Source organism: Phyllobates terribilis, unplaced genomic scaffold (assembly GCF_046119375.1).
Source record: "Phyllobates terribilis strain yellow unplaced genomic scaffold, ASM4611937v1 Scaffold_1__5_contigs__length_1240528914, whole genome shotgun sequence".
In the NCBI taxonomy this organism is placed as follows: Eukaryota; Metazoa; Chordata; class Amphibia; order Anura; family Dendrobatidae; genus Phyllobates; species Phyllobates terribilis.
The window spans coordinates 388529051-388556081 of NW_027362761.1; the positions used below are offsets into that span (position 1 = coordinate 388529051).

The following is a 27031-nucleotide window of genomic DNA, read 5'->3' on the forward strand; positions in this document are numbered from 1 at the left end:
GGCTTAAGTATTATAATTTGCCCTTTGACCCCCTAGTTTTTTTCTGTTTTTTGCTGAAAACTGACATAACATTAAAAAACAAAAATAAGTTATACATTATACATACGTTACAATATTCTTTTTTTATTACATTTTTTTATAGTAGGTATTTTTATTACACTAGCCCTATCCCTAACACTACAACTAGCCATCAGCCTAACCCTAGTCTTAAATCTAACCTTAATCCTATTCCTAACCCTTGGGGTATGTGCCCAAGATGCAGAAATGAAGCAGAAAATTTCTGCAGCGTTTCTGCATGTTCTTGGCAGTCAAAAACGCTTGCGGATTTTACACGTGTTTTTGCAGTGTTTTTATATGCGGATTTGACTTGCGTATTTCAAGTGCATTGGGACCTCAAATCCGCATGCAGAAACGCACAAATAATGGACATGCTGCGGATTTTTTCTGCAAGGAAAATCCGCTGCGGAAAATTCCGCAGCATGGGCACAGAACATGCAGATTTTCATTGGGGATCATGGGGCACGGATTATCAAGCGTTTTGCAAGCGTTTACGCTGCGGAAAATCCGCATCAAAAACGCTTGAAAAACGCATAGTGGGCACACAGCCTAAACCTAACCCTAGCTCTTGCAGTGCACATGATTCCATACTATCTTTATTCACTATCCGCTCAGCTTTTCATCTCGGTTTCTGCCTATGCAGCATGTAGCTGTCAAGTTTTTCATCAACTGCTGCATTCTGTATAAATAGCGACCAAGATGACAAAGCTCATTTCAGTATACTTAAAATTTTTCATCTTAATTGCTGCCTATGCAGAGTAGAACAGCTGATGACAAACTCATCTCGTCTGCTACGCTCTGCATAGACAGCACCCGGAAGTGGGCATGCTCTAAAAATAAGTGGTGCTTGCAATCATCATTCATTTAACAGTGTGGGTAAGGGGTGAATTTTGTGCCCCCATAGGCTTTGGCTCCCCAGGCAATCGCCCCGTCCTTATGCTACGCCAGTGCCTACCAGGTACAGTGGGTACAAATGCCCCTTTTATTCATAGGTTCTCATGTACTGGCAGTTTTTTTTTTTGCTTGACTACAAATAACTTGTCTGTTTGTGTCTGTTTAGCATTTTGTATGTTACTGCCTCAGGCTGGTGTGTGTGTTAAATATTTTCCCACTCAAGACTTGAGGTATGTTCAGGCAAAGTTTTCTGACTAGTCTACATCAAAAATGCGTCAAATACTCTTCGAATAAGCTTTCTATTTCAGCGGGAAATGCATCTATAGTGCACATGGTGCCATTTCTTCCACTTTTTTTCATTGTGAAAAAGAAGCAAAATTTCAATTTTAGAGGCATTTTTTTGCCTGAAAAAGAACCAAATCTGGCTACAGAGTCAATAATAATAAGAAAAAAATCTGCATGGACAACAATAAAAACATTAAAAAATTGTAACACATTTTGGTGTGTTTTTTATGACTTTTAACACGTTTTTTTTCAGCCAGAAAGATAAATAAAAAAAAAAACTTCTTGTCAACATATTCTGATGTTCACACTGAGCTATTTTCCATATCTTCTGTCTGAAAAATCAATTTTTGGGTGCTTTTTTTGGGCTGTATTTTTGCATAGAGTGTTTTTTTTCTGCTCCAGTTGATTTGGTGGTCAACTTTGAATGTGTTTTACTTCTGAAATGAATAAAAGACCCATTCCAAGAGTACTGTAGAGGATTCTGCTCGAAGATCGACATCAAGAACTCAAGAACCTTTCAATGGTATGTTCGCACATACCACAGGTTTTTTACGTGGATTTCTCTAGTTGAAAAATTCACATAAAAAACATCTGAAAAGACATGTGGCTTTGCTTGGTTTTGGAATAACATTGGACTCTGGTTTTGATGCATTTTTCACATGTTTTGTACAATGTCCCTTTGGCCCATAAAGAAGAAACAATATTATTAAGGATCCTACCATGGAGGCCTTGTTGGAGATTTTTTTTTCATTGGGGCCCATAAGCTACAAGTTTCGTCACTTGGCAGCAGCCTAGGTGCTGAGGATCAGTTAGCTATAAAGGAGCAATCATATTGAAATCAAACATGCTTCATTCGCTCCCCTCTGCATCTGGCATTGAGGTAGGGATGGCCAATTACTCTGATATTTGTGGGTTCGGTGGCCATTTATCTAATGTGCATGGCAATCTTAGAGGATTTATATATAAATATATATATGCCCCAGATTTATATATATATACAGTACAGACCAAAAGTTTGGACACACCTTCTCATTTAAAGATTTTTCTGTATTTTCATGACTATGAAAATTGTACATTCACACTGAAGGCATCAAAACTATGAATTAACACATGTGGAATTATATACTTAACAAAAAAGTGTGAAACAACTGAAAATATGTCTTATATTCTAGGTTCTTCAAAGTAGCCACCTTTTGCTTTGATGACTGCTTCGCACACTCTTGGCATTCTCTTTATGAGCTTCAAGAGGTAGTCACCGGAAATGGTTTTCACTTCACAGGTGTGCCCTATCAGGTTTAATAAGTAGGATTTCTTGCCTTATAAATGGGGTTGGGACCATCAATTGTGTTGTGAAGAAGTCAGGTGGATACACAGCTGATAGTCTTACTGAATAGACTGTTAGAATTTGTATTATGGCAAGAAAAAAGCAGCTAAGTAAAGAAAAACGAGTGGCCATCATTACTTTAAGAGATGAAGGTCAGTCAGTCCGAAAAATTGGGCAAACTTTGAAAGTGTCCCCAAGTGCAGTTGCAAAAACCATCAAGCTCTAAAAAGAAACTGGCTCACATGAGGATCTCCCCAGGAAAGGAAGACCAAGAATCACCTCTGCTTCTGAGGATAAGTTTATCCGAGTTACCAGCCTCAGAAATCGCAGGTTAACAGCAGCTCAGATTAGAGACCAGGTCAATGCCACACAGAGTTCTAGCAGCAGACACATCTCTTCAACAACTGTTAAGAGGAGACTTTATGCAGCAGGCCTTCATGGTAAAATAGCTGCTAGGAAACCACTGCTAAGGACAGGCAACAAGCAGAAGAGACTTGTTTGGGCTAAAGAACACAAGGAATGGACATTAGACCAGTGGAAATCTGTGCTTTGGTCTGATGAGTCCAAATTTGAGATCTTTGGTTCCAACCACCGTGTCTTTGTGCGACGCAGAAAAGGTGAACGGATGGACTCTACATGCCTGGTTCCCACCGTGAAGCATGGAGGAGGAGGTGTGATGGTGAGGGGGTGCTTTGCTGGTGACACTGCTGGGGATTTATTCAAAATTGAAGGCATACTGAACCAGCATGGCTACCACAGCATCTTGCAGCGGCATGCTATTCCATCCGGTTTGCGTTTAGTTGGACCATCAATAATTTTTCAACAGGACAATGACCCCAAACACACCTCCAGGCTGTGTAAGGGCTATTTGACCAAGTAGGAGAGTGATGGGGTGCTACGCCAGATGACCTGGCCTCCACTGTCACCAGACCTGAACCCAATCGAAATGGTTTGGGGTGAGATGGACCGCAGAGTGAAGGCAAAAGGGCCAACAAGTGCTAAGCATCTCTGGGAACTCCTTCAAGATTGTTGGAAGACCATTTTCGGTGACTACCTCTTGAAGCTCAAGAGAATGCCAAGAGTGTGCAAAGCAGTCATCAAAGCAAAAGGTGGCTACTTTGAAGAACCTAGAATATAAGACATATTTTCAGTTGTTTCACACTTTTTTGTTAAGTATATAATTCCACATGTGGTTAATTCATAGTTTTGATGCCTTCAGTGTGAATGTACAATTTTCATAGTCATGAAAATACAGAAAAATCTTTAAATGAGGTGTGTCCAAACTTTTGGTCTGTACTGTATATATATTTTATTTTGTAGAATAAAAGGCCTTTGCAATATGAAGTTTAAAAAAAATGCCCTACTTCCCAATCGAACCAACTGAGCTAAGCGCTGCTTCACACAGTATATACATTGCTTCTCCAATGCATCTATTCTGCCCGATCTCTCCTTAAAATGTATAAATCACCCGAACAGTGTGAGACTGAGGTACCAAGGGCCCACCAATAACATAGACTCTAGGGGCCCACTGTTTAGCTATATGCAAATATTTCATTACCCTCGTTAACAAATTTACCTATGCATCTATATAATTCACTTGGCAGTTTTTTAAATAAATTATGTTGCCTTTGTCTGTACATAGTGGATCAAGTATATTGTGCCAACTACTGCTCATATACAGTGGTGCCCACTTCTGCAGAGGGGCCCACCGGAGGATTCTCCTGTTCTCCTATGGGCCAGTCCGAGCCTGCACCCAAATACTGCACAGAATTCCCTACAGCAGCCAGATCACACATGTAAAAATTGCATCAGGTGAAGCCTTTCTGTGCAATATTAGTGTGGACTGTACATTTCACAGACAGGGAGACAGCAGGCCATCCATGTACGTATTGGAAAGTTGCTGCAATGCAGGCACCATATGGCTGGAAGCCATATTTCTTATAAACATATTTGAAAGCCTATTTATACTTAAAGGATAGGAAAGCTATACATACTGTATAACAAATATCCCTGACATCTTCTTTAAATCTGTCAATTGGCAACGACACAGCACAATCAAACTTGTATATATTTTTTAGAAAAATAGATTTTTTGCAGATAATGTGAAAATACAGGCATACCTAGATAAACACATCCACCAATCCCAATAAGAGAAGCAGCGCTATGATACAAAGGTAGAGTGATGTATACGATGTCATCCGGGGTGCCTCCAAATGCCCATATGCCCGCTGCCCCTCGCAATGCTTGTAGCTGACTGATAACAGCTGCCTTAGGGAGACCTGAGAAAGGTAAAAGAACATTTCTGTTATGTAATGCTAAGTTTTTAGTAGATAGAAAGGGTTTATTTAGCAATCTCACATGTATGCAGTTATGAAACATGTACACTGATACTGTATTACAATGCAAAAAAAAGGCTATTTATCTATAGATATAGTGGCAGTCTTCAGATAATTACGTTGGGCAGTGTCACTTTAAAAGCAGATACAGAGAGAAAATAAAGTTTTATTCTCACTTCCAATCATCAGGGTGATGCAGGGCAGTCCGGGAAAATCGAAGATCCAAGTGTCGGGTCAAAATCGGCAATGCAAGTCTATGGGTCCGTGAAAAAATTGGACCACAGTCGGATCACGGACTGTCACATGGGAGAAGGTGGAAAAACCTTTTGCCTCCACAAACAAGAAAAACTGATGACACTCGGACCACACTCAAAGTTTGATAAAAAATCAGTCAGTTTTTCTCACGCGTGACAAATACTCAAGTGTGAATGAGGCCAAATGGGTTTGCTATGGATTTACCATAGAAAATCTAAACTAAAATCATCAGCAAAAAAAAGTATATGTTAAACCTGGATTTTTTATGGATGTAAAGCTGTATGTTGGAAAGGGTGACATTTGCAATAAAAATCTGGAGAAAGAATTGATATAATTCAAATTTCAAAATCCACTGGCAGCAAATCCACACAGTATACGTGGAGCGCATTTACCGAGAGTGAATTTATACGTTGCACAATTTGTTACAGAAAATTCTGCATTTGTCCCGTACATCTGAGACAATCCCATTCAGATGAATAAAAACTGATTTTCAATCTTAGAAATTTCTGCAATGAAATCTGCAAAGTGTGAATTCACCCTAAGGGTCCGTGCCCACGATGCGTTTTTCAAGCGTTTTTGCTGTGGAATTAGCGCAGCGTAAACGCTTGTAAAACGCTTGGTAATCCGTCCCCCATGGTCCCCAGTGACAATCCGCAATTTCAATGCCCATGCTGCGGATTTTTCCGCAGCGTTTTTGATGTGCGGAAAAATCCGCAGCATGTCCATTATTTGTGCGTTTACACATGCGGAATTGCCTTCTCAATGCATTAAAAAACGCACGGCAATTCCGCATGTGCAAAACGCTTCAAAAACGCGTGAAAAACGCGTGTCAAATTCCGCACGCGTTTTTCCGGGCAAGGACATGCAGAAATGAAGCGGAAATTTTCTGCTTCATTTCTGCATCGTGGGCACATAGCCTCAATGTTTACAGAACATAATATTGTAAGAGACCTGCTGACATTTAACATATAGTTAATTGAATATGTAAGAGCAACTGTAGACGTTTCACAGGTAATATTCATTCTATTCAAAGTATCAAAAAACTTTGCTCGACTTATTAAGGTTTCTGAATTTGATAAATGGAAATTACGTACTTAACAAGCAATTTGTGTCCTCGATATGTTCATACCTGTAGTCCCCGAAGTGAAAATGAAGAGTGTTGCAGCTTTTATACTGCTGACAAATCGCAGATTTTGGGGCACAGGTTCATCTGTTACAGTGTCCAGTCTGTCTAGGATAGTATTCACACCTGGAAGTGTAGTTTCTGCATCCATTACCCAAACTGAAATGTTGTCTTCTTGTAGACTTGGCAAGATTTCTTCCAAAGATTCAAGCATATCTTGTAAAATAAACCAGTACCATAATAAGTGCAAGATCAATTATTTCATTATTAGATACTCAAGGAACAAACCATCAGGTTTACTGGGTATAAGGGTTTATGCCTTGTCCTCCAACACACAACTCATCATAGGGATCCCACAATGTTTATTGTTTTCCTTATTTTGACCTGAAAGGTTGAATAGTCCATACCATAGATGTTCTGCCGTTACCAGCTTTCCATATTCCAAACTTATCATATTGGACAGTTTTACCTAATGTGTGCATTTGACATTTCTGCTCAGATTCAACATTGGGAGAAATAAGAATTCATAAAAAAATTTATTAAAATGGTAAAAAAATGAAGCTTCTTGCACATTTGCTGTTGTGTTTTTGATGCTTGTTTAATTGTGCATGAGGCTTTTTCACTTGTCACCATGATATGCTGCTTTAATTAAGAGCAACAAGTACCGTCTACATATAAGTCTGCTCTACTACCGTATTAGCTGAAACAATTATTGTATGACTTACAGCACCTAAAGAGGAATAGAGCAGACTCACGGGCATCTGCTGTATTCATGAGAGAAGCCCCCCCATGCCCCTTGCCCTCACTCTTTTTACTATGTGCCATGCATATAAATTGCAGCCATTACTCAATGGTGAGGGAAAAGGACAGGCATTAGGGAATGATTCATGACTACAAAGAATACAATTCTTTAAACAAAAAGTACAATTGTTAAGTGGTTTGTTAAAAACTTTGCAACTTTGTTAGTTTTGTTCTGGCCTTGCCAATTTTACAAAAATGGACATTGTTTAGTAGAACAAGCAGAAAATGTTTTTATGTCTATGGTACTGTCTGTGGAGGTAGAGGTAAAACCTTTCCTTTTATTTCAAGGGGTTGTCCACTACTTCGACAACCCCATCTGCTATACTCACCTCCGATGCAAGCGCCGTTCCAGTGGTGTTGGCACAGGGTTTCCCGGGGCTCATTTGACATATCAAAGCCCTGCAGTCAATCACTACTTCACATTCTCGTCATTTGGACGTAACTGTCCAAAGAAGGGGAGAGTGAAGCGGCCAATGTTTAGCTGCAGGGCTCACGTGACATAATGTCACACGAGCCCCAGGATAGCCAGTTTTGGCATTGCTGGGACAGTGCCTGCATTCCAGAGGTGAGTATAGTGGTTTGCCGTCACCTCCATTCCTCGCTGTTCCCCCTAACTTGTGGCTTAGAGAATCATTCTCACTAGGTGGTCCATAACATCTCTGACACTGACAGTATCTTTTTCTGCAAACAAACTGGATGGGACACAATTCATAATGGTTATAATTTATGGCCCACAGTGGTCATTTCTGGCCATCTCTAGTCAAGCTAGTGAAGCCACTTTGAAACAATATATTTTCTTTCAGGGTACACAGTCTTGGACTTGGTATGCCCACAGATGTTGTCTGAAGCAGAGTCTGCATCACACTATGTCACACATGAGAATCCAAAACTCATAAAAACAGAGGTCTGTATACTGGGCCTCTCACCACACAGTCCTATCTACAGTACTACTGGAGGGAGCACTTTTCACAATGGAGCCCCCTCCGCACAAGTCGCATTCGCTCATCAGTAGCTTTTGTAGCTCAAGAGCCTCTCGCTTCAGCCTCCGCACAGAATGCAGGTTATAGCAATGGCACAGCCATCAAGGCAGTGTAAAATTTGCAACAATTAAACCTGCAGTGAAAAGACTTGAAGCAAACAGAAAAAAAAGCATGGTGATTCCAATAAAATCATATTTACAAGGAAGTATGCTTCCAGTTTTCAGTCTCTCAGTATAAGGCCACAACACATGAGCATTAAATCCATATAGGCCTTATAGTGACGAGATAAAAAGAAAGTCATTACAACCACAGTCTCTGTAACAGAGATCATCACAGGGACATGTCAGTTGTCTCTTGGCATCTTTCACCTGTTGCTTTTAGGGTTGCCAACCGTCCAGAAGAAGTCTGAAGAAACGTGTGCAAATTACTTTGACTGTAATTATCATCATTTTACAGTTTACTGCAAATGCATCTAATGTCTTCTTATCCGAATTATGGGCTGTAGACATGTATCATTTATAATCATAATGATTTATTGCGATTAACAATGTGTCCGTAAAAAATATTTTCTGCCCATAATTTTTTGTTAAATTGTTCAGACAAAAAAAAAGACAAGTTGGCAACCCTGGCTGCTCTGTCTCCAAGGGTCAATGCACAAGACTAGGCGGCACACTCCACTCGACCTGGTGACAGGTAACCCCGGTGGTAGTCTTGTTACCTCCACCTGCCAGTGAATATTTGTGGCATTTTGATTTCTTTCTGCTCCTTAGGCTGCGGCCCGACTATCAGTATTTGGTCAGTATTTTTTCTCAGGAGTGGGAGCCAAAACCAGGAGTGGGTGATAAATGGCGAATTGGTACTTGTTTCTATTATACCTTTTCTCTGATTGTTCCTCAATTGGTTTTGGCTCCCACTCCTGAGAAAAAATACTGACCAAATACTGATAGTGGGGCCGTGGCCTTACGCAATCTTCCTCCGCTGAATCCCTCTCTGGACCCCTCTGGACCCCTTCTTTCTCTTTTATGGATAGGAATCTCCCTCTCCAACTATGTCTTTCACTCTGCAGGTCATCTCTTGCTCTACAAGCCGTCCCAACACCTCAGGCTGTATTTAGCCTGCCATGACAAACAGATGGTGCCTCCAACTCTCACATGTATGGCCGCACCACTGCAGCTTGTCACCTGCTGGTACTGTCCCTGGCGCCCTGGCAGGGACGGACCATTTCTTATAAATTATGTGCAGGAGGCATGATATCAGACGGAATGGGAAGCCTGTGAGGTATAGCTTCAGCTATTAGATCCAGAGCTCTAAGTGATATCACATAGCGGAGCAGTATTTTCTGCAGGTTTTTACATCTAAGTTTTACATTCTGTCCTTCGTTTTCTTTGCATATAGAACATCTATCCATTTTAGTCTATTGGCCATTTCAAATGTCTGTGTGTGGTCCAATTTGCAGACCACTTTCGCTCCCATTCATGTGAATTGGTCCCCATAAAAAAAAACAAATAGAATGAATACAGATGCCATCTGTGTTGCATCCATGTTTTGTCCATTTCTCGCTGCTTGCTAGGAGAAGCTTTGGAAAACTTCATTAGTTGTTTTTTTCCAATACGACAAAAACGCATGACGCACAGATGGTAGAAATAAACATGGATGAAAATTAGATCCAGCACACTAATGAAAATCAGTCCATTTTCTTCAGAATAAAAAGTGTGAATTTGACTTAACGTGCAGCAGTAGTTGTACTAGTTATTACTTGGACTAAGAACCTTAAAGGCCCATGCTATCCCTACACACAGTGACTTTTTTAACTAATGAGGCTTGAAGAAGTTAATGAAGTTGTCCACTATTCTCATATCCCACACTTGGCCCTGATAAAATAAAAAAGCCTATACTCACCTCCCGTGCTGGCGCCATTCCAGCGGTGTCAGCACTTGCGTTCACAGGGCTCTCGTGCGGTTGTTGTGACACAGGTGCCCAGCGCCCAATCATTGCTGGCGTCACTGGCCCCATCTTCGGACAAGTCGAACATCAAGGAGAAGTCAGAACTCCAGCTACTCTCTCACTTCTTCTTGATGTTCGATTTGTCCGTAGGCATAGAAAGTGACGCCAGCGATTGGGCGCCGGGAACATGTGTCACAACAACCAGCACGAGAACCCTGAGAACGTGAGTACCGAAACCACTGGAATGGCACCGGCACTGGAGGTGAGTATAGGCTTTTTTATTTTATTGGCGCTGAACATTTTGATCAAGAAGGGGTAGTCCAAGTAGTGGATAACCCCTTCAAGGCTGTGGCTACAAGGCGACTCACATAGGTTGCACAGCCATAGGTCACCTGATGCCGCTGATACATTGTAGCATAAAACAGGTGAATGTAGTTACATTGCGGCCCTCAAAGTACTACAACTGCAACAAGCAAGTTGCAAAAAATCCATCTGGTTCCGACTTTTTGTGATTTGCTTGTTCTGGTGGCATTACCCATAGGGTCACAATGCATAGAACGATATTTTGCTGTGCAACCTGTGTTGTGGCCAAAGTTACCGTATACACCCAGCCTAAAAATAACAAATTACACTTTTCTTACACACATTTGTCTGCCGATGTACCCAGTTTTTATTGACAGGCTGCAGCACTGACATCACCATTGCAGCGCACATAACTGCTGCAGCCAATCACTGGGCTCAGCAGTGATGCTGTGATAATATTCACAAGACCATTGGAGCCCAGTGATTGACTGCAGCAGTCCCATACATTTCAGTCATGATATCAGTGCTGCAGCCTATCAACAAAGATTGGGGGCAGCGATGGACAACCTGCACTGGATCATTGCTGGATATGAAAAGCTTAGTTTGATATTTGTAGCCTCATAAAGTTAGAAAATTAAAAACCCTTCTAAGTTTATGATTGTAGTTTTGCTTCAGGAAATAATTCAATGGGGCAAAAATTCATGAGAAAACTGCAATCATGGTTTATACTGCGCTCATATGCTTTTTTTTTTATTTCCATAGATGACACTATAGTTTTAAAAAGTACATGTAGGTTATGGTGAACTGGTCTGGTGCTGTGGGTAAGGAGGCTCTATGGGCTAGAATCCAAGGGGACATTTACACCTTCTGTTTCTTTTATGGTTTGGCCTTTGTAGTCATTTACCGCAAAGGTCAGATTTGATAATTGTCATTTCTAAAAATCATCAGGTATTTGCCTTCTTTGTGAGGGGCTTTAAACTGTATTAGCCAGGCAACAAAACTTCATACCACATAAACAACAAGGAAAGGCTTATAGACATACAAAGTGAAATCTGAAGTATCACGTTTTCATGATAAGGCCACGTTCACACGTTCAGTATTTGGTCAGTATTTTACCTCAGCATTTGTAAGCCAAAACCAGGAGTGGAACAATCAGAGGAAAAGTATAATAGAAACACGTCACCACTTCTGTATTTATCACCCACTCCTGGTTTTAACTTACAAATACTGATGTGAAATACTGACCAAATACTGAAGGTGTGAATGCGGCTTTAGCATGATTTTGGATATTGATGTCACCTATAAGCTTTATCCCATCATACATTATCAGACTAGATGACTACATCTTTACATCTTGCAGAGGATTTGTCTTTGCACTTTGCACCTTTGGCTCATATTCTATTATAAAATGAATGAGACGAACACATGGCAGAGAGAACAGGAATGGCTACCCCTAACCGAGGCCCTGAATTACTGTGAATTAACCACTTCATCACAGAGCAAGCTATTACAAGTGAAATAAATCCAAAAAGTACTTCCGTGCAAAAGTATTACGGTAAGTTCAAGACTGTGTTCACACTTAGGGTTTTTGATGCATTTTTTTCAGTAGATTTTTACGTGTGGAAAAAAAACTGCTGCATTTTACAATAACAGCAAAATGAATCCGATTTCTAAAACCTCATTCACATAGTGTATATTTTTCCTTGCGTTTTTCAACCTGTGGTGCACTTTTGAAATAACGCAGCATGTCAATTCTTTCAGCGTTTTTACTGCAATTTTTCCCTATTGAAATCAAAATGTCTCAGCATAAAAAAAAAATGCATCAAAAATGCACAAAAAATTGCAGCAAAAATTCACCAAAAACTAGGATAATTTCTGCTGAAGTTTTTTAGCCACAGCTTGCATTTTTCATGCAGTAAAAAAATGCATAAAAATACCCTAACAGTAATATAATTTTTAACAGCAAAAGTAAAGTTTATTCCTGACCAATATTTTATCAGTACTATATAATTGAAACTGCTACTGTGGAAATTTTTTCATAGAATAACCTGTGAAGTATCAACCGTAGTTTAAGGCGACATTCACAAGATCAGTATTTGGTGAGTCTTTGATAGTGCAGATTTTCTGTAGTATTTCTGCACCTATTAGGTAAATTAGGTTACTTGCGTTTTTTTTCATTGCGTTTTTTAGTAATTTTTTTAACGTGTTTTTATTGCGTTTTTAATGCTTCAGTTTCTGTCTCTTTTTAGCATATCATTTTTTAAATAAAGCAGCTTTGTTTTTGATACTTCCTGGTATTTGGCTTTGAAAAACTTGATTGATACAGTCATGTGTGGATTACATGAGTTTTTAGTGTGTTTCTGCAGCGTAAACGGACTAAAATGCACACTTGTTTTTGTACCTGTGGATTTTCCGCATCTAATGCAATTCTATGGAGAAACTTCGCACATAACACATAGCGTACTTGCAAGAGAAACTGACATGTTGTGAATTTCAAACACGCACCGCAGTTTATGCTGAGTAAAAAGAAAGCACAGTGGGCATGAAATCTCTACAAATCCCATCCACTATGCTGGAATTGTAAGACTCTGCGTTTCTGGGGCAGCAAAAATACGCAGCGTCAAAAAGTCACCAAAAACTCATTGTAGGTTCTTCACCTAATAACGCCTCTGGCTTCACTGAACCAATAGCTGCACGTGTTATACTTAGATCGTGATTTAGGGCAGTTTTGCTTGTTGCCCAATAGTGTACCGATCCGTACACAGACCGCAAAGCCCGGACTGACCACAGGTCTCCCAACCCAACGTACAGTATGTGTCTATGAGGCTGTACTGTATGTCCTTGTTGGGAGAGCATTGCAGTCCGTATACAGACTGGAAAATATATCCGTCTGAACCCGGCCTAAAAGACCCAGTTTACACAGATATAAGGCCTCATTCAGACGTCCAATTTTTTTCACATACAAGAAAATCGGATCGATTATTCTGATCAGACTCTGATCTGAGTGTGTTACAAGTGTGATCCAATTTTCTCATACATGGATACATTTTAAAAAAACACAATTGCAGTCTGATTTCCATAAGAACCCATTGACTCACATTGACTGGGCCTGAGGAAAAAATTGGACTTGTGAATGGCACCATAGGCTATCGTAGGTAAGAGTGCTATCCATCAAAATCACGGATAGCACTCGTATGCAAAAAACGGACGTGTAAACGAGGCCTAAAACTGTTAGTAGTGAAGTGGATTAGAATTGAGGAATGTGTTAAACACTTCTTCTTTCAAAGAGGGCCCCTGTATTAGCAGGGTACATGGGTTCCTTGTTCTCCAATAGCTTATCACAGTTTGTGCCCTTGTACCAGGGATGGGGAACCTTTTTTCTGCCAGAGGTCATTTGGATATTTATACCATCCTTCAGGGGCTGTAGAAAATGATCAACTTGATATTTATCCTGCTATATAAACACGTAATTAACTCATCCCTACTGGAGCTGATTCTCTTTGGTGCGGCTGTGATGTTAGGTGGTATTGATGATGTTGCTACTCGCAACTGATTTTCCAGATTTGTGTCAGTCTGGAGTGCAGTCGACTCTTTGGTCTTAGCAATGAATTTTGAAAAGAACCTGCTGGAGCATATACATCACAGGAGGGTCTGGAGGCATATACATCACAGGAAAGGCTAGGGGCATATACATCACAGGAGGGTCTGGAGGCATATACATCACAGGAGGGTCTGGAGGCATATACATCACAGGAGGGTCTGGAGGCATATACATCACAGGAAAGGCTAGGGGCATATACATCACAGGAGGGTCTGGAGGCATATACATCACAGGAAAGGCTAGGGGCATATACATCACAGGAGGGTCTGGAGGCATATACATCACAGGAAAGGCTAGGGGCATATACATCACAGGAGGGTCTGGAGGCATATACATCACAGGAAAGGCTAGGGGCATATACATCACAGGAGGGTCTGGAGGCATATACATCACAGGAAAGGCTAGGGGCATATATGACGCGCCCCTGGGCCTGTGTCGCGCTGCGTTGCGCACGCGGGAGCTTACCCGGAGCCGGATCTCTTGAGGGTTGTAGTCTCGTGGCGGTGACCCGGTCCGTGCCCAGGGAGTCAAACTGAGCGGCGATGTAACAGCGGTAGATGCAGGACGACTACGCCACCCGTTGAATGCAGCTATGGAGCTGCCGCTGCAGGACAGTCCGCTGAGGCCGGTGGATGGATGGTGCAGCGTAGATGGTATAACCCCCAACGGGAGGGGTATGGCCTCAGGGCAGCAGATGTGGATGATGGGGGTAGCAGGAACCACTCAGAGACGGTGCGGTGTAATTCAGGGTCTTTACTGGTAACAACGATAGACCCTCCCGGAGTACTTGCTAGTGAACGGGGCCTGGTCAGTCCTTGAGCAGATGGGATCTCCCCTGGCCAGGCGGAGTTGTAGGCCTCCCAAACTGACTGTACTCTTCTGGCTACCTTGCTAGAAGCGGATATAAGTAGCCCACGTCCCTGAGTGTACCGTGTGGTGCTCACCCGTATGGCCGGTGACTCGGGGCCTTCGGGTTTCTGGGCCTGAGGACCTGAGATCCCCTGCCGGTCGGCTTCTGCTGCTGGGTAAGAGTTAGTCCCCCACAGCCTCGGACGCCGGGTCCGGTAAGAAAGCTTCTCAGTCAGGGCGAGCTCTGCAGCTGCCAGCCTCTGACTTGTAGTAGTATTGCTCCCACTGAGCTTCTGCTGTTTCTTCCTGTGACTGTTTCTTGTCTCTACTCTCCTTGACTGACTAACCCTGCCTCAGCCCAGGGTTTATACAGGGGAAGTTCTTCCCCTCCCAAGACTGGGCAGGAGGTGTGGCATGCACAGGATCCCTGACCAAAGGACCTCCCACCTGCTCTCAGACATAACATTACATTACTGTGGAAAACCAGACCCCTGGGGTGCCACATTCCCCCCTAGTGAAATTTAGTACTCCGGGACTAAACATATTTTTGTAACATAACAAAGTATAAACAATAACATTACAATAAGGAAACACATAAAGCTGGTCACGGCGTGTCCGTAACCGGGTGCAGTCTTTGAAGAAAGCAAGGTGTCCATTTCACCAAAACAGGGAGACGTAACCAGGTAGGGGTCTGTCCTACCCCGAGTCCTTAACAGTCTCTAGTCCATCCTGGGTTACGCTCCAACTATGTACAAGGATTCCCGGTAAATCCACCAAGGATTCCTAAAAATAACTGGAAACACAAAATTATACACAAGCAACAATACACAGATAAACATAAATAAACCAATTTATACACTTCAAATCCTCCAGCGTGCGGGTAACTGGCCTCTAGTGGCCCTAGTGGACCTACGGAGCTGACTGTCTAGCCCTGAACTACAGGGTGTAGGAGCTGTCAAGGGTAAACTGGGCAGCTGTCTACCGGCTCTTTGTCTCACTAGGGGTACGGCAGGCTCACTATAAGCAGAGGGTTGATCCTCCTGTTCTGCTTGTGTGGAGTCTTCTGCCTCCTGGACCGGCTGTTCTTCCAGCTCTACCTGTTGCTCCGTAGGTGCTTGGGATGCTGGTTGGAGGAAGGTGAGTACGGGTACCACAACTGCACCATTGACTTGAGTCCAAGACCGAGGGAAGTCCCCGAGCACAGTACTAACCATATCTTCCCTTTCCTCTACGGGTCGATGGTCTTCTTGTTCCTCTTCAGGGTTCCTCAGTTGTTCGGGACACTTCTTCAGGTGGTCCCGGGATACAATGGCTGTGGTTTCCCCTCCGTCTTTACTGATGGTACAAACCTTCGGGTTCTCGTGGCTTGAGGGCAGTACGGTGTACGGGTCCTTCTCCCACTGGTCATCCAACTTGTGGAGCCGTCTCTTCCTCTTCAAGACCTGCTCTCCGGGTACCAGGGGAACAGCGGGAGCATACTGGTTCTAAGTTTTCTCTTGTCTTTCCCTAGCCTGACAGAGACTTCGCTCCACGCTCTCCTGTACTCTCCGGTACTGCTGCTGCCTCTCTGTGTCCCAGTCTGTTTCTGGTGAAGTGTCCTCGGGTGTCAGGACTCCCATTTCCAGGTCAACAGGTAACTTACCAGGTCTTGCCCTCATTAGGTAAGCCGGGGTACAGTTGGTGGAACCTACCGGGATGTGGTTGTATAGGTCCACCAGATCGGGCAACTTCTCAGGCCACAGACTGCGTTCTTCCAGGGGCAACGTTTTTAGAAGATCCATTACCACCTGGTTCATTTTCTCACAAAGTCCATTAGTTTGCGGATGGTAGGGTGTCGTCCTTATCTTCCGGCAGCCATACAGATTGCAGAATTCCTGGAAGACCTCCGCTTCAAAGGCAGGTCCCTGGTCCGTCAGCACTTGGTCCGGGTACCCGTGTGGACGGCAAAAGTGCTGCTGGAAGGCTCTAGCTGCTGTTTGAGCCGTTAAGTCCTTGACGGGGACGACAACCAGAAACCGGGAGTAATGATCCACGATGGTTAACGCGTAGACGTAGCCACTTCTGCTTGGGGTCAGTTTTACATGATCCAAGGCTACCAGTTCCAACGGTTGCCGGGTGACGATGGACTGCAGGGGAGTCTTCTGGCTGGCACGGTCCTTCCTTCTCAGGTTGCACGGGCCACAGTCTCTGCACCACTTCTCGATGGTTCCCCTCATGCCTACCCAGTGGAACCGCTCGCACAGCAGGAACTCCAGCTTCTTCCACCCGAAGTGTCCAGCTCCGTCGTGGTATGCCTCCATCACCATGGCTGCGTCTCTTCGTGGCACCACTACTTGCCAGAGTAATTCATGCGTCCGGGAGTTAACCATTCTGCGGCACAACTTCCCTCTGTAAAGGAACAGTCGACTCTTCTCTGCCCATAGTTGTTTGGCTTCCTCCGGAGCGTCTGGTTCAAGGCGAGCCTCCGGCCGAGTCAGCATCTCCTTCACCAGTCGGACGGCAGGGTCGCTGTCTTGCGTTTCCGCCCAGTTGTAGTGGGGTAAGGGGTTCAACGTAGCAGCCTGCTTACTCCTTACCCGGTGGGAATACTGGATAGTCCCATGACGGTGGAACGCAGGGAGTTCAACTTCTTCCAGTCCCTCCGGATCTTCTCCTCCGTCCGGCAGGTTGGGCATCCTGGACAGGGCGTCCGCGTTGGTATTGGAGCGTCCTGCCCGGTATTTGATTGTGAACTCGTAGTTGGACAGACGGGCCATCCACCTCTGCTCCAGGGCACCGAGTCTTGCCGTGTCCAGGTGTGTCAACGGGTTGTTATCCGTGTACACGGTGAACCGGGAAGAAGCGAGGTAATGCTTAAAGCGCTCGGTGACTGCCCATACTACGGCCAGGAACTCTAACTTAAATGAGCTGTAATTCTCGGGGTTCCTTTCGGTGGGTCGCAGTTTTCGGCTGGCGTAGGCGATTACTCGTTCCTTCCCCTGCTGGATCTGGGACAGTACGGCTCCTAGCCCGATGTTACTGGCGTCGGTGTAGAGGATAAAGGGCTGGCTATAATCCGGGTACGCCAGGATTTCGTCCCCCGTGAGGGCCATCTTCAGCTGGCGGAAGGACTCTTCTTCCAGCTCCTCCCATTTGAAGGGCGGCTTCTGGTTCCTGGCCTTCCGGGACTGGCCTATCAGGAGGTCCTGCATAGGTGCTGCCTTTTTGGTGAAACCGGGAATAAACCTTCGGTAGTAGCCTACCAACCCGAGGAACTGCCGCACTTCTTTTACGCTGGAGGGGCTTGGCCATTCCTTAATTGCGGTGATCTTATCAGGGTCGGGAGCCACTCCGTCAGCGCTCACCACGTGTCCCAGGTACTGCACCTTTGGTTTCAGGAGGTGACACTTGGAGGGTTTCACCTTTAGGCCGTAACTTGCCAGAGCTTCGAACACTTCCGCCAGGTGTTTCAGGTGGTCCTCATACGTCTTGGAATATACGATGACATCGTCCAGGTACAACAGGACCGTCTCGAAGTTTCTGTGGCCCAGACAACACTCCATTAGTCGTTGGAAGGTTCCCGGTGCGTTGCAGAGTCCGAACGGCATGCAGGTGAACTCGCTAAGTCCCATCGGGGTGGTGAATGCGGTCTTCTCCCGGTCCGCCTCTGCTACAGGAACCTGCCAGTACCCGCTAGTGAGGTCCAAGGTAGAGAAGAAGTTAGCAGATCTTAAAGCAGCCAATGAGTCCTCTATCCTTGGTAAGGGGTACGCATCCTTGTGTGTGATACGATTGATTTTCCGGTAATCTACACACATCCTCATGGTGTTGTCTTTCTTTCGGACTAAGACTAGTGGAGCTGCCCAGGGGCTACAGCTATCCCTGATCACCCCAGCCTCCTTCATGTCTCTAAGCATCCCCTTGGCGTGTTGGTAGTGTGCAGGGGGTACGGGTCGATACCTCTCTTTTATGGGAGGATGGTCTCCCGTGGGGATGTGGTGTTCTACCCCCTTGACTCGCCCGAAGTCTAACGGGTGTTTACTAAACACTCTCTCGTACTCTTGAACCACCCGATAGACTCCCTGTTTCTGATGTGAGGGAGTGGAGTCAGTACCCAAATGTAGTTGCTGACACCAGTCCTCCTTTGTTTTCTTAGAGCCGTTACCTTCCTCCGGGTGAGATGGAGGCAAGGGTTCCACAGATTGTATAGCATTTTGGTTAATGGTATATAATTTGGCTAGCGTGGCATACCGGGGCAGGTACACTTCCCTCTCCCCGATATTGATTATGCGAACGGGCACCCTCCCATGGCGTACATTGACCACCCCCCGTGCTGTCAAAATGGTGGGCCTACTGTCTGAGTAAACTGGTTCTACCATTGCCTGGTAATCTCTACCTCTCAGACTAATAGCTGCCCGGCACCAAATCATCATTTCACTTTTTGGGGGCATGGCAATAGGAAAAGGGTCACACATTCTTACGCTACCAATCTCACCGCCGGAGAGTTCCACCTGTTGCCGTCGCATCAGTGCCCGGATCTCTTTCTGGAGCACCCGCTGCTCGCCGGAGCTGGCGTTCTTGGCAACCTGCTGTAAAAGGAAGATCACCTCTGCAAGACAATTTTCAATTACATTAGTTCCTAGAGTTATTTTTGGGTGACTCTCATGTTTGTCAATATCTACAATGATCAGTCCCTGTGCTGCCAGTTCGACTCTACCGATTTTGATGGTCACCTCTTTAAATCCGATCTGTGGCACGGGCTGGCCATTGCTGGCGATGATACTCAAGTCGTCGTCAGGGTAGCGGGTAATATCCGAGTCATTCCAGTACTGCTTAAAGAGCACATACGGGATGGTGGTGACCTGTGACCCGGTGTCCAGTAGGGCACTCATGGGAATGCCATCCAGTACCACAGGCAAGACTGGACGTCCTCCCACATATCTGTCGCGCCAGTTCGATGGGCCTGGTGATCTTTTTCCTGGGGGTTGGCCCTCTACCCCAGGTTGTGCCCGTTTAAAGAACAGTACCTTGCCATATGTCCAGGTTGATTGCAGCGGCGGCAGATGGGTCGTCCGTCCTCGCTGTATCGGTCACTGGGTCTTCCTCTGGCCGGTGGGGTCCTCCTTGGTCGACGCCACGGGATGTCCTCCGGTCCGGATGCCAGCTGGATCTTCCCTGGGGTGGAAGCCTGTAAAGACTGCACAGTTCGGGTTAGCGCAGCAACGCTCTTAGCTAGCTCTTGGACCTGATGGTGTAGGTCTGGAGCCGGGTCATTGTCCAAAGCCTGCGCATCAGCTCCCACAGGCCCTGCCGACAAGGGCGCCGCCTCCTGGTGGTAAGTGATAGCAGGGCGCTTGTGGGTCACAACGCCACCCGGTGCCGGTTCTCGGAGCACCCGGATGGCTCTGTCCTTGAACTGTGCAAAGCCCAGATGGGGATCCTGTAAGGCCATTGCCCGCAACTGGGTTCGGTGGGTATTACAATACAGTCCCTCTATAAACTGTTCGGTCAACAGCCTGTCCTCGTTTCCCACTCCATCAGGGTCGGTCTGCTTAATGGCCCTCAGGGCCTCTTGTAGGTTTAGTGCATAGTCCCTTATACTCTCATGCGCTCGCTGCTTGCACCCGTAGAATCTAAGCTTAATCTCGGCTGAGGTGCGGGTATCAAAGGTGTCCTTCAGCCGGGTTAGTATCCCTGCGACAGTCTTCCTCCCAGGTGGCCAGGATTTTACTTCCCTTTTGGCTGCCCCGGTTAGTTGGGCCACCAGGATGCTCACTTTTTGCTCTTCTGTGAGGGGGTACACCTGGAAGAGGCTATCCAGCTTTTCTCTAAAGTCATGCAGGGTATGTGACTCCCCTGAGTACTGGGGTAGCCAAGCTGCTCCCGGGATATAGGGCATGGTGAAGGGCATAACTGCAGCAGCGGTAGCGCTGGCGGGGGTTGAGGCAGTGAAGCTCTCCTCCGTATCCGACATCTTCCTCCCCCCTAGTGGACCGTGGCCTACCTTGCGATGATCCTGTTCCGTAGGCCGCGGCTCCGCAGTGGATCGTCAGGGTTGAGGACCTTCCGTCGCGCTCCTGTGACGTCGGCGTCTGCTGGGCTCCTTCCAGGACCTTACGCAACGTCCGGACGTGAGGCGGGGCTTCAGTTCTCGCGCGCTTTCGGAGTCCACGCCCCTCTTCTTCCCGCGCGGCGTCCTCAAGATGGCGTCCAATGGCGGGAAAACTCCACGGATGGCGGGAAGAAGGCAGAAGATGGCGCCGGATGGCGGGAAACTTCACCGATGGCGGGAAGAAGGCTGAAGATGGCGCCGGATGGCGGGAATCTTCACCACAGGTAAGTTTGAAAAGTCTCTTTTTCAGGCACGCAGTACCCGGTGGTTGCGGGCACGAAATCCTGCCGACTACGCCAAATTTGACGCGCCCCTGGGCCTGTGTCGCGCTGCGTTGCGCACGCGGGAGCTTACCCGGAGCCGGATCTCTTGAGGGTTGTAGTCTCGTGGCGGTGACCCGGTCCGTGCCCAGGGAGTCAAACTGAGCGGCGATGTAACAGCGGTAGATGCAGGACGACTACGCCACCCGTTGAATGCAGCTATGGAGCTGCCGCTGCAGGACAGTCCGCTGAGGCCGGTGGATGGATGGTGCAGCGTAGATGGTATAACCCCCAACGGGAGGGGTATGGCCTCAGGGCAGCAGATGTGGATGATGGGGGTAGCAGGAACCACTCAGAGACGGTGCGGTGTAATTCAGGGTCTTTACTGGTAACAACGATAGACCCTCCCGGAGTACTTGCTAGTGAACGGGGCCTGGTCAGTCCTTGAGCAGATGGGATCTCCCCTGGCCAGGCGGAGTTGTAGGCCTCCCAAACTGACTGTACTCTTCTGGCTACCTTGCTAGAAGCGGATATAAGTAGCCCACGTCCCTGAGTGTAACGTGTGGTGCTCACCCGTATGGCCGGTGACTCGGGGCCTTCGGGTTTCTGGGCCTGAGGACCTGAGATCCCCTGCCGGTCGGCTTCTGCTGCTGGGTAAGAGTTAGTCCCCCACAGCCTCGGACGCCGGGTCCGGTAAGAAAGCTTCTCAGTCAGGGCGAGCTCTGCAGCTGCCAGCCTCTGACTTGTAGTAGTATTGCTCCCACTGAGCTTCTGCTGTTTCTTCCTGTGACTGTTTCTTGTCTCTACTCTCCTTGACTGACTAACCCTGCCTCAGCCCAGGGTTTATACAGGGGAAGTTCTTCCCCTCCCAAGACTGGGCAGGAGGTGTGGCATGCACAGGATCCCTGACCAAAGGACCTCCCACCTGCTCTCAGACATAACATTACATTACTGTGGAAAACCAGACCCCTGGGGTGCCACATATACATCACAGGAGGATCTGGAGGCATATACATCACAGGAAAGGCTAGGGGCATATACATCACAGGAGGGTCTGGAGGCATATACATCACAGGAAAGGCTAGGGGCATATACATCATAGGAGGATCTGGAGGCATATACATCACAGGAAAGGCTAGGGGCATATACATCATAGGAGGATCTGGAGGCATATACATCACAGGAAAGGCTAGGGGCATATACATCATAGGAGGATCTGGAGGCATATACATCACAGGAAAGGCTAGGGGCATATACATCACAGGAGGATCTGGAGGCATATACATCACAGGAAAGGCTAGGGGCATATACATCACAGGAGGGTCTGGAGGCATATACATCACAGCAGGGGCTAGGGGCATATATGTCAAACAAGGGGCTGTGGGCATATATATGGTACTGGAGGGGCTGGGGGAATATGCATCACAGGAGGGCTTGGGGCATATATACGTTACTGAAGGGGCTTTGGGAATACACATGACAGTAGGGGCTGAGGCATACACATGACAAGAGGGACTGGGACTCTTGCTGTAGGGACTGGGACTGTTGCTGTGTTCTTTGTTGGTGGGATGGGAGTCTAGAGCACGCTGACTCTGCCCACAAATTACGCCCTCATGCTGGCACTGGCCAGCGTGAGGACATAATCCTTTATTACATGCGCGGCAGTGTTCAATATCAAGTGCTGTATGTGCGTACTCGCACTGCAAGGAGTAATTAAAGGGCCCACAGCCGGTTCCCTGCCCCTGCCTTATACCATTCTATACACTAATATTAGAAAGGTGTGATTCATTAGTCAAGTTCCTTACATACAATAAAATAACATATTCTGCAATTTTTAAGGCAGTATCTGGGGGGAGGATTTGCACCCAGTACTTGGCCCCCTCCACACCCCTTTTTTGACACCATGCCCCCTACACGCTCATTCCCTTGCCTCTCCAACCCTATTGTTTGCCTCCATGTTTCCCTTAAGCCATTTGGAATTGCTGGTTTCTGAGATGTTACTGCAATTTTGACAAGGCCTAGGCGATCTGCTGACTCTTCTTGTAGTCCGAGAGAGTTGGCAAGTATAGATATTTGATAGTAGTAAAATGTTCTTAAGGTCCCCATCTATTGTGCATGGGGACCCCTGATTCTCCTCTAAAAATGATGCAAGGATTGGGTACTTTGGATTGAAAGCAAATTAATGCAATGTCAAGTGTTCATGAGTAAGAGGAGTCGACTTACAGCTATTTAAGGGGTATGGGCACCATTAGAGTAGCAGTGGGCCCTTTTACCTACTGAGCTCCTGTGCCACTGCACAGGTTGCCCATATTGTTCTTTAAGACAAATACTTATAGTGAATTTTCTTTCAGTATATTCTGTGTCAGTATCCATTGGAATTACGTAAAAATAAAGTCCAGAACTGGAAAGGACTTTAGACTAAGGAAGACCAGAGTTTCCACCAGTGGCAAAGGCTCTGGCACTGTAAAGGGAATGAGTGATGGCAGAGCTCATGAAGTTAAAGGGGTTTTCTGGTCAGAAGCATTTATGACCTATTTACAGGATAGGTTATAAATGGTAGATTGATAGGGGTCTGACTACTATCTCCTCAATGCCATGATCTTTGATTGAAATGGCAGAGTAAATGATTGACCTCAGTCCTATTCAAACTTCCCCCTACCAAGGTTTTATATTTGACTAATGAATCAAAGACCATTGTTCTGCTAAATGGATGGGATCTGAGTAGTTGGAGACCCCATCCTTTGGATAAGTAATAAGTGCTTCTGATGGGAAAACCCCTTTAAGCAACTGAAAAATATAGGTTATATCATCAATAATTATTTGCTTTTCCTGTGCAGTGAGAAAAGCAGGCTTTATTATGTCATTGAAAGTGTATGAGTCCTCATAATCATTTGTTGTGGTCACAATCTGCATTCAACAGCTAAAATATTTTTAACAGTTGATGATTCAATGTTTGCACAACATCATACAAGCGGAAAACAAACTTGTCACATTACCTGTTCTTACTTAATGGGGTAAGCAAGATACCATTTCAGATATTTATGGTATATCCCCGGGCTATGCTATAAATGTCTAATAGATATGGAGCCATACTTCAACACCTCTCAAAAACAGGACCACATTGGCAGCTCTCCCTCCCTCTCAGCCTTGTTCTTGAGATAGTGGCTGGTCTAAGACCCTTATCTTTCTGACATTTATGTCATGAATGTCAGAGATGGGATTACACCTTTAAAGGGAACCTGTCACTTGATTCATACTGCCCAAACCTAAGGCAGCATGAATCAGAGCCCGGCTGCACGATTATAGACAGGTATATTTTTTAAACAGTTTAAAGTACCGGCTGGGAGAGACAAGATGAGTCTGACGCAGCTTCTCTTCAACCTGTTCCAGGTCATTGACAATTCTCTTTATGCATGTATATATAGGGGGAGACTTATCAATTTTCTAGAGTGGGGCGTTAAGAAGCCACATCGGACTCATCTCATCTCTTCCGGCTGGATATTTAAACTATGCTTTCTCCCTATGCTTTGGAGAATAACATACCTGGCGGCAGTCATGTAGCCAAGCTCTGATTCATATTGACTGCAGTACATACAGCATGAATCATGTGACAGGTTCCCTTTAAGGCAGAAAAGTGACACTAAGCACAACAGGGTCTTATCCTGGGGAGGAAAATCAAGGTGACGGAGACGGATCTCCTCATCTTACGGGGTTGTTTGACCCACAACTGAGGAATCAAGTATAACAGCAGCAGCACCCTCGAGATGCCATTGTGTACAATAAATAGGAGACTAGTGGTGGTTGTTTGCGTTGCTGATGTAGGACTCAAGAAACCAAAAACGATAGGGAAATTTGACCAGCGGTTTATTCTCTACGCGTTTCGAAATTGGACCAACTTCTTCAACAGGAGAACCACAATATTGCAGTTCTCCTAATGAAGAAGTTGGTCCAACCTCGAAACGCGTAGAGAATAAACCACTGGCCAAATTTCCATATTGTCCTTGATTTCTTGAGTCCTACATTGACAATGGAGATACCACTCATATTATCCTGTTATAGATTCCCTTTGAGAACAGTACAAGGGAAACAGCCCTGTGAATCAATAATACAAGGTTGGGCAAAAAATGTGACTTCTAACGTTTTCCTACCATTCTCGTAAAATTCATTAGGGAAAACAACATTTGCTACACCACAAATCTTATTACAGCAGGGGCGCATGCACCTTGTCTGATTAATTAAGAAGTATATGCCTCTAAATGAATCAGGAGCATCCATTCCAACACATCTCTTGATCAAGATCAGAGAATCACCAGTCTTGATGAATCACCCGCTAAGTCTCCAATTTATCACACAGTTTTCACCAGAATTCTGGCAAAACAGTTTGAAATGTTGCAAAATTGTTGTGCAAAAATGTAGTGACTTTTGACCTTTTTATGCCACAAAATTGGCATAAATTACAACAGAAATGTACCCCAGTCCTTGGAGTGAATTTCTTACGGTGATGCATGGTAGCTGTAGATGAGCCAAATTCATTAAAATGGAGCATGTCTATTAATGAATTTGGCACATCATACTCCATGAACCCTTTATCAAGACTGGCATTCGAAATGCAGTCTTGATGAATTTGGGCTCATGTCTTTAAAATCTATGTGAACTTCATTTTACATCAAGGTATGGTACGTGTACTGCATTCTGCAACCAGTCTCTATACATTAAATATTTTTATGATTTATTTTATCACCAATCAGTTAATCCATTTAGTCTATTAAATCTAATCACATGTTAACAGTATTACCTGCTCCCACAATAAGGATCTTTGCTCCGCAGCTATGAAAGCAATGCAACAAGGATCTGGAACGGATGTTGTAGTTAAGAAACGCCACGAGGCATCCAAGTTTTGCCAAACCAAACCAAACATTAATAAAGTCTGGTTCATTATTCATAAGCATAGCCACAGTGTCACCCTTCTTCAGTGCTGTATACTTCATGAAAACGTTGGCCACCCGATTGCTTCTTCTATCCATTTCACGATATGTGTGAACCTGTCCATGGAATATTAGAAAAGCCTTTTCGGGCATGCGCTGGGCTTGCTGCACAAAGCGATCTACAACACTCACTACATGACCTGTCCTCCTATACTTCTCGATCTGGAAGCCATAGCGGATTACTTTCAACAGGTATCTCAGATCAAGCCAGAAGTACGGAAAAAATCTCTTCTGCAGGAAATGAAGAGCTGCCAAGCCTGTCACAAGGCCTGTTATCCAACTTAGAGCCATAGAATTAGTGCACAGGACGAAGCGCGTGTAAATAAAATGCAGGCACAAAAACAAGCAATTATTTAGAGAAGCAGGTATGTTTGGAAGATGCCATAGATCACTAGTGATGATAACAGTCCATGCCTTCAGGAACCTGAAATAACGAAATTAGAGGATCAAAAACCACTTAGTTTTCCTGTAAAATTAGTTACAAAAATGGATTCTGAGCTGGATGAGATCTACCTTTTGGCTGCAAAACAGGATAGTAATAAGACAACTTGTCTCCTGCACTCCTTTCACTGTCTCTGCAGCTCTGGTCCACACTTTGTTTGAGATTCCATGCTTTTCTCTGCAAGTCTGCTGGGCTGAAATATCTCCCACACAGTCTGAGACGAAAACATTATGGGCTACTTTCTTTCAAAAAAGGGGATGGGACCTGACCATGAGCTGTGGAATCTGTCTACTCCCAATGATCTAATGCCACTGCCTACTTGTTTACAAGCCAAAGCTTAGATAACACCCAGATAAACGCCTCTCACAGTGCAAGGAAGGCTGAAAGGGAGGGAGGGGAAGCAGAAGGGAAGTGCAGCATGTCATACAATAAACTAAGCTAAAGTAGCTTCTCAGGCTTCCAGGGTAGGACATAGGAGGATCTCGGAGGAAATAAGCTGAT

At 45.2% G+C, this 27031-nt stretch overlaps 1 protein-coding gene across 1 annotated transcript in view; it reads right to left on the reverse strand.

Moving 5' to 3' along the window:
- The window catches only part of SLC27A6 (solute carrier family 27 member 6), a 106379-nt gene extending 79561 nt beyond the window's left edge, over positions 1-26818 (reverse strand). Inside the window, exons 1-4 of the mRNA XM_073676552.1 lie at positions 26602-26818; positions 25899-26512; positions 6281-6490; positions 4681-4839 (exon numbers count right to left, since the gene is read on the reverse strand). Coding sequence (XP_073532653.1) covers positions 4681-4839; positions 6281-6490; positions 25899-26379 — 850 coding nt within the window. The 5' untranslated portion in view covers positions 26380-26512; positions 26602-26818. The remainder of the gene's footprint in view (positions 1-4680; positions 4840-6280; positions 6491-25898; positions 26513-26601) is intronic.
- Positions 26819-27031: the final 213 nt, after the last annotated feature.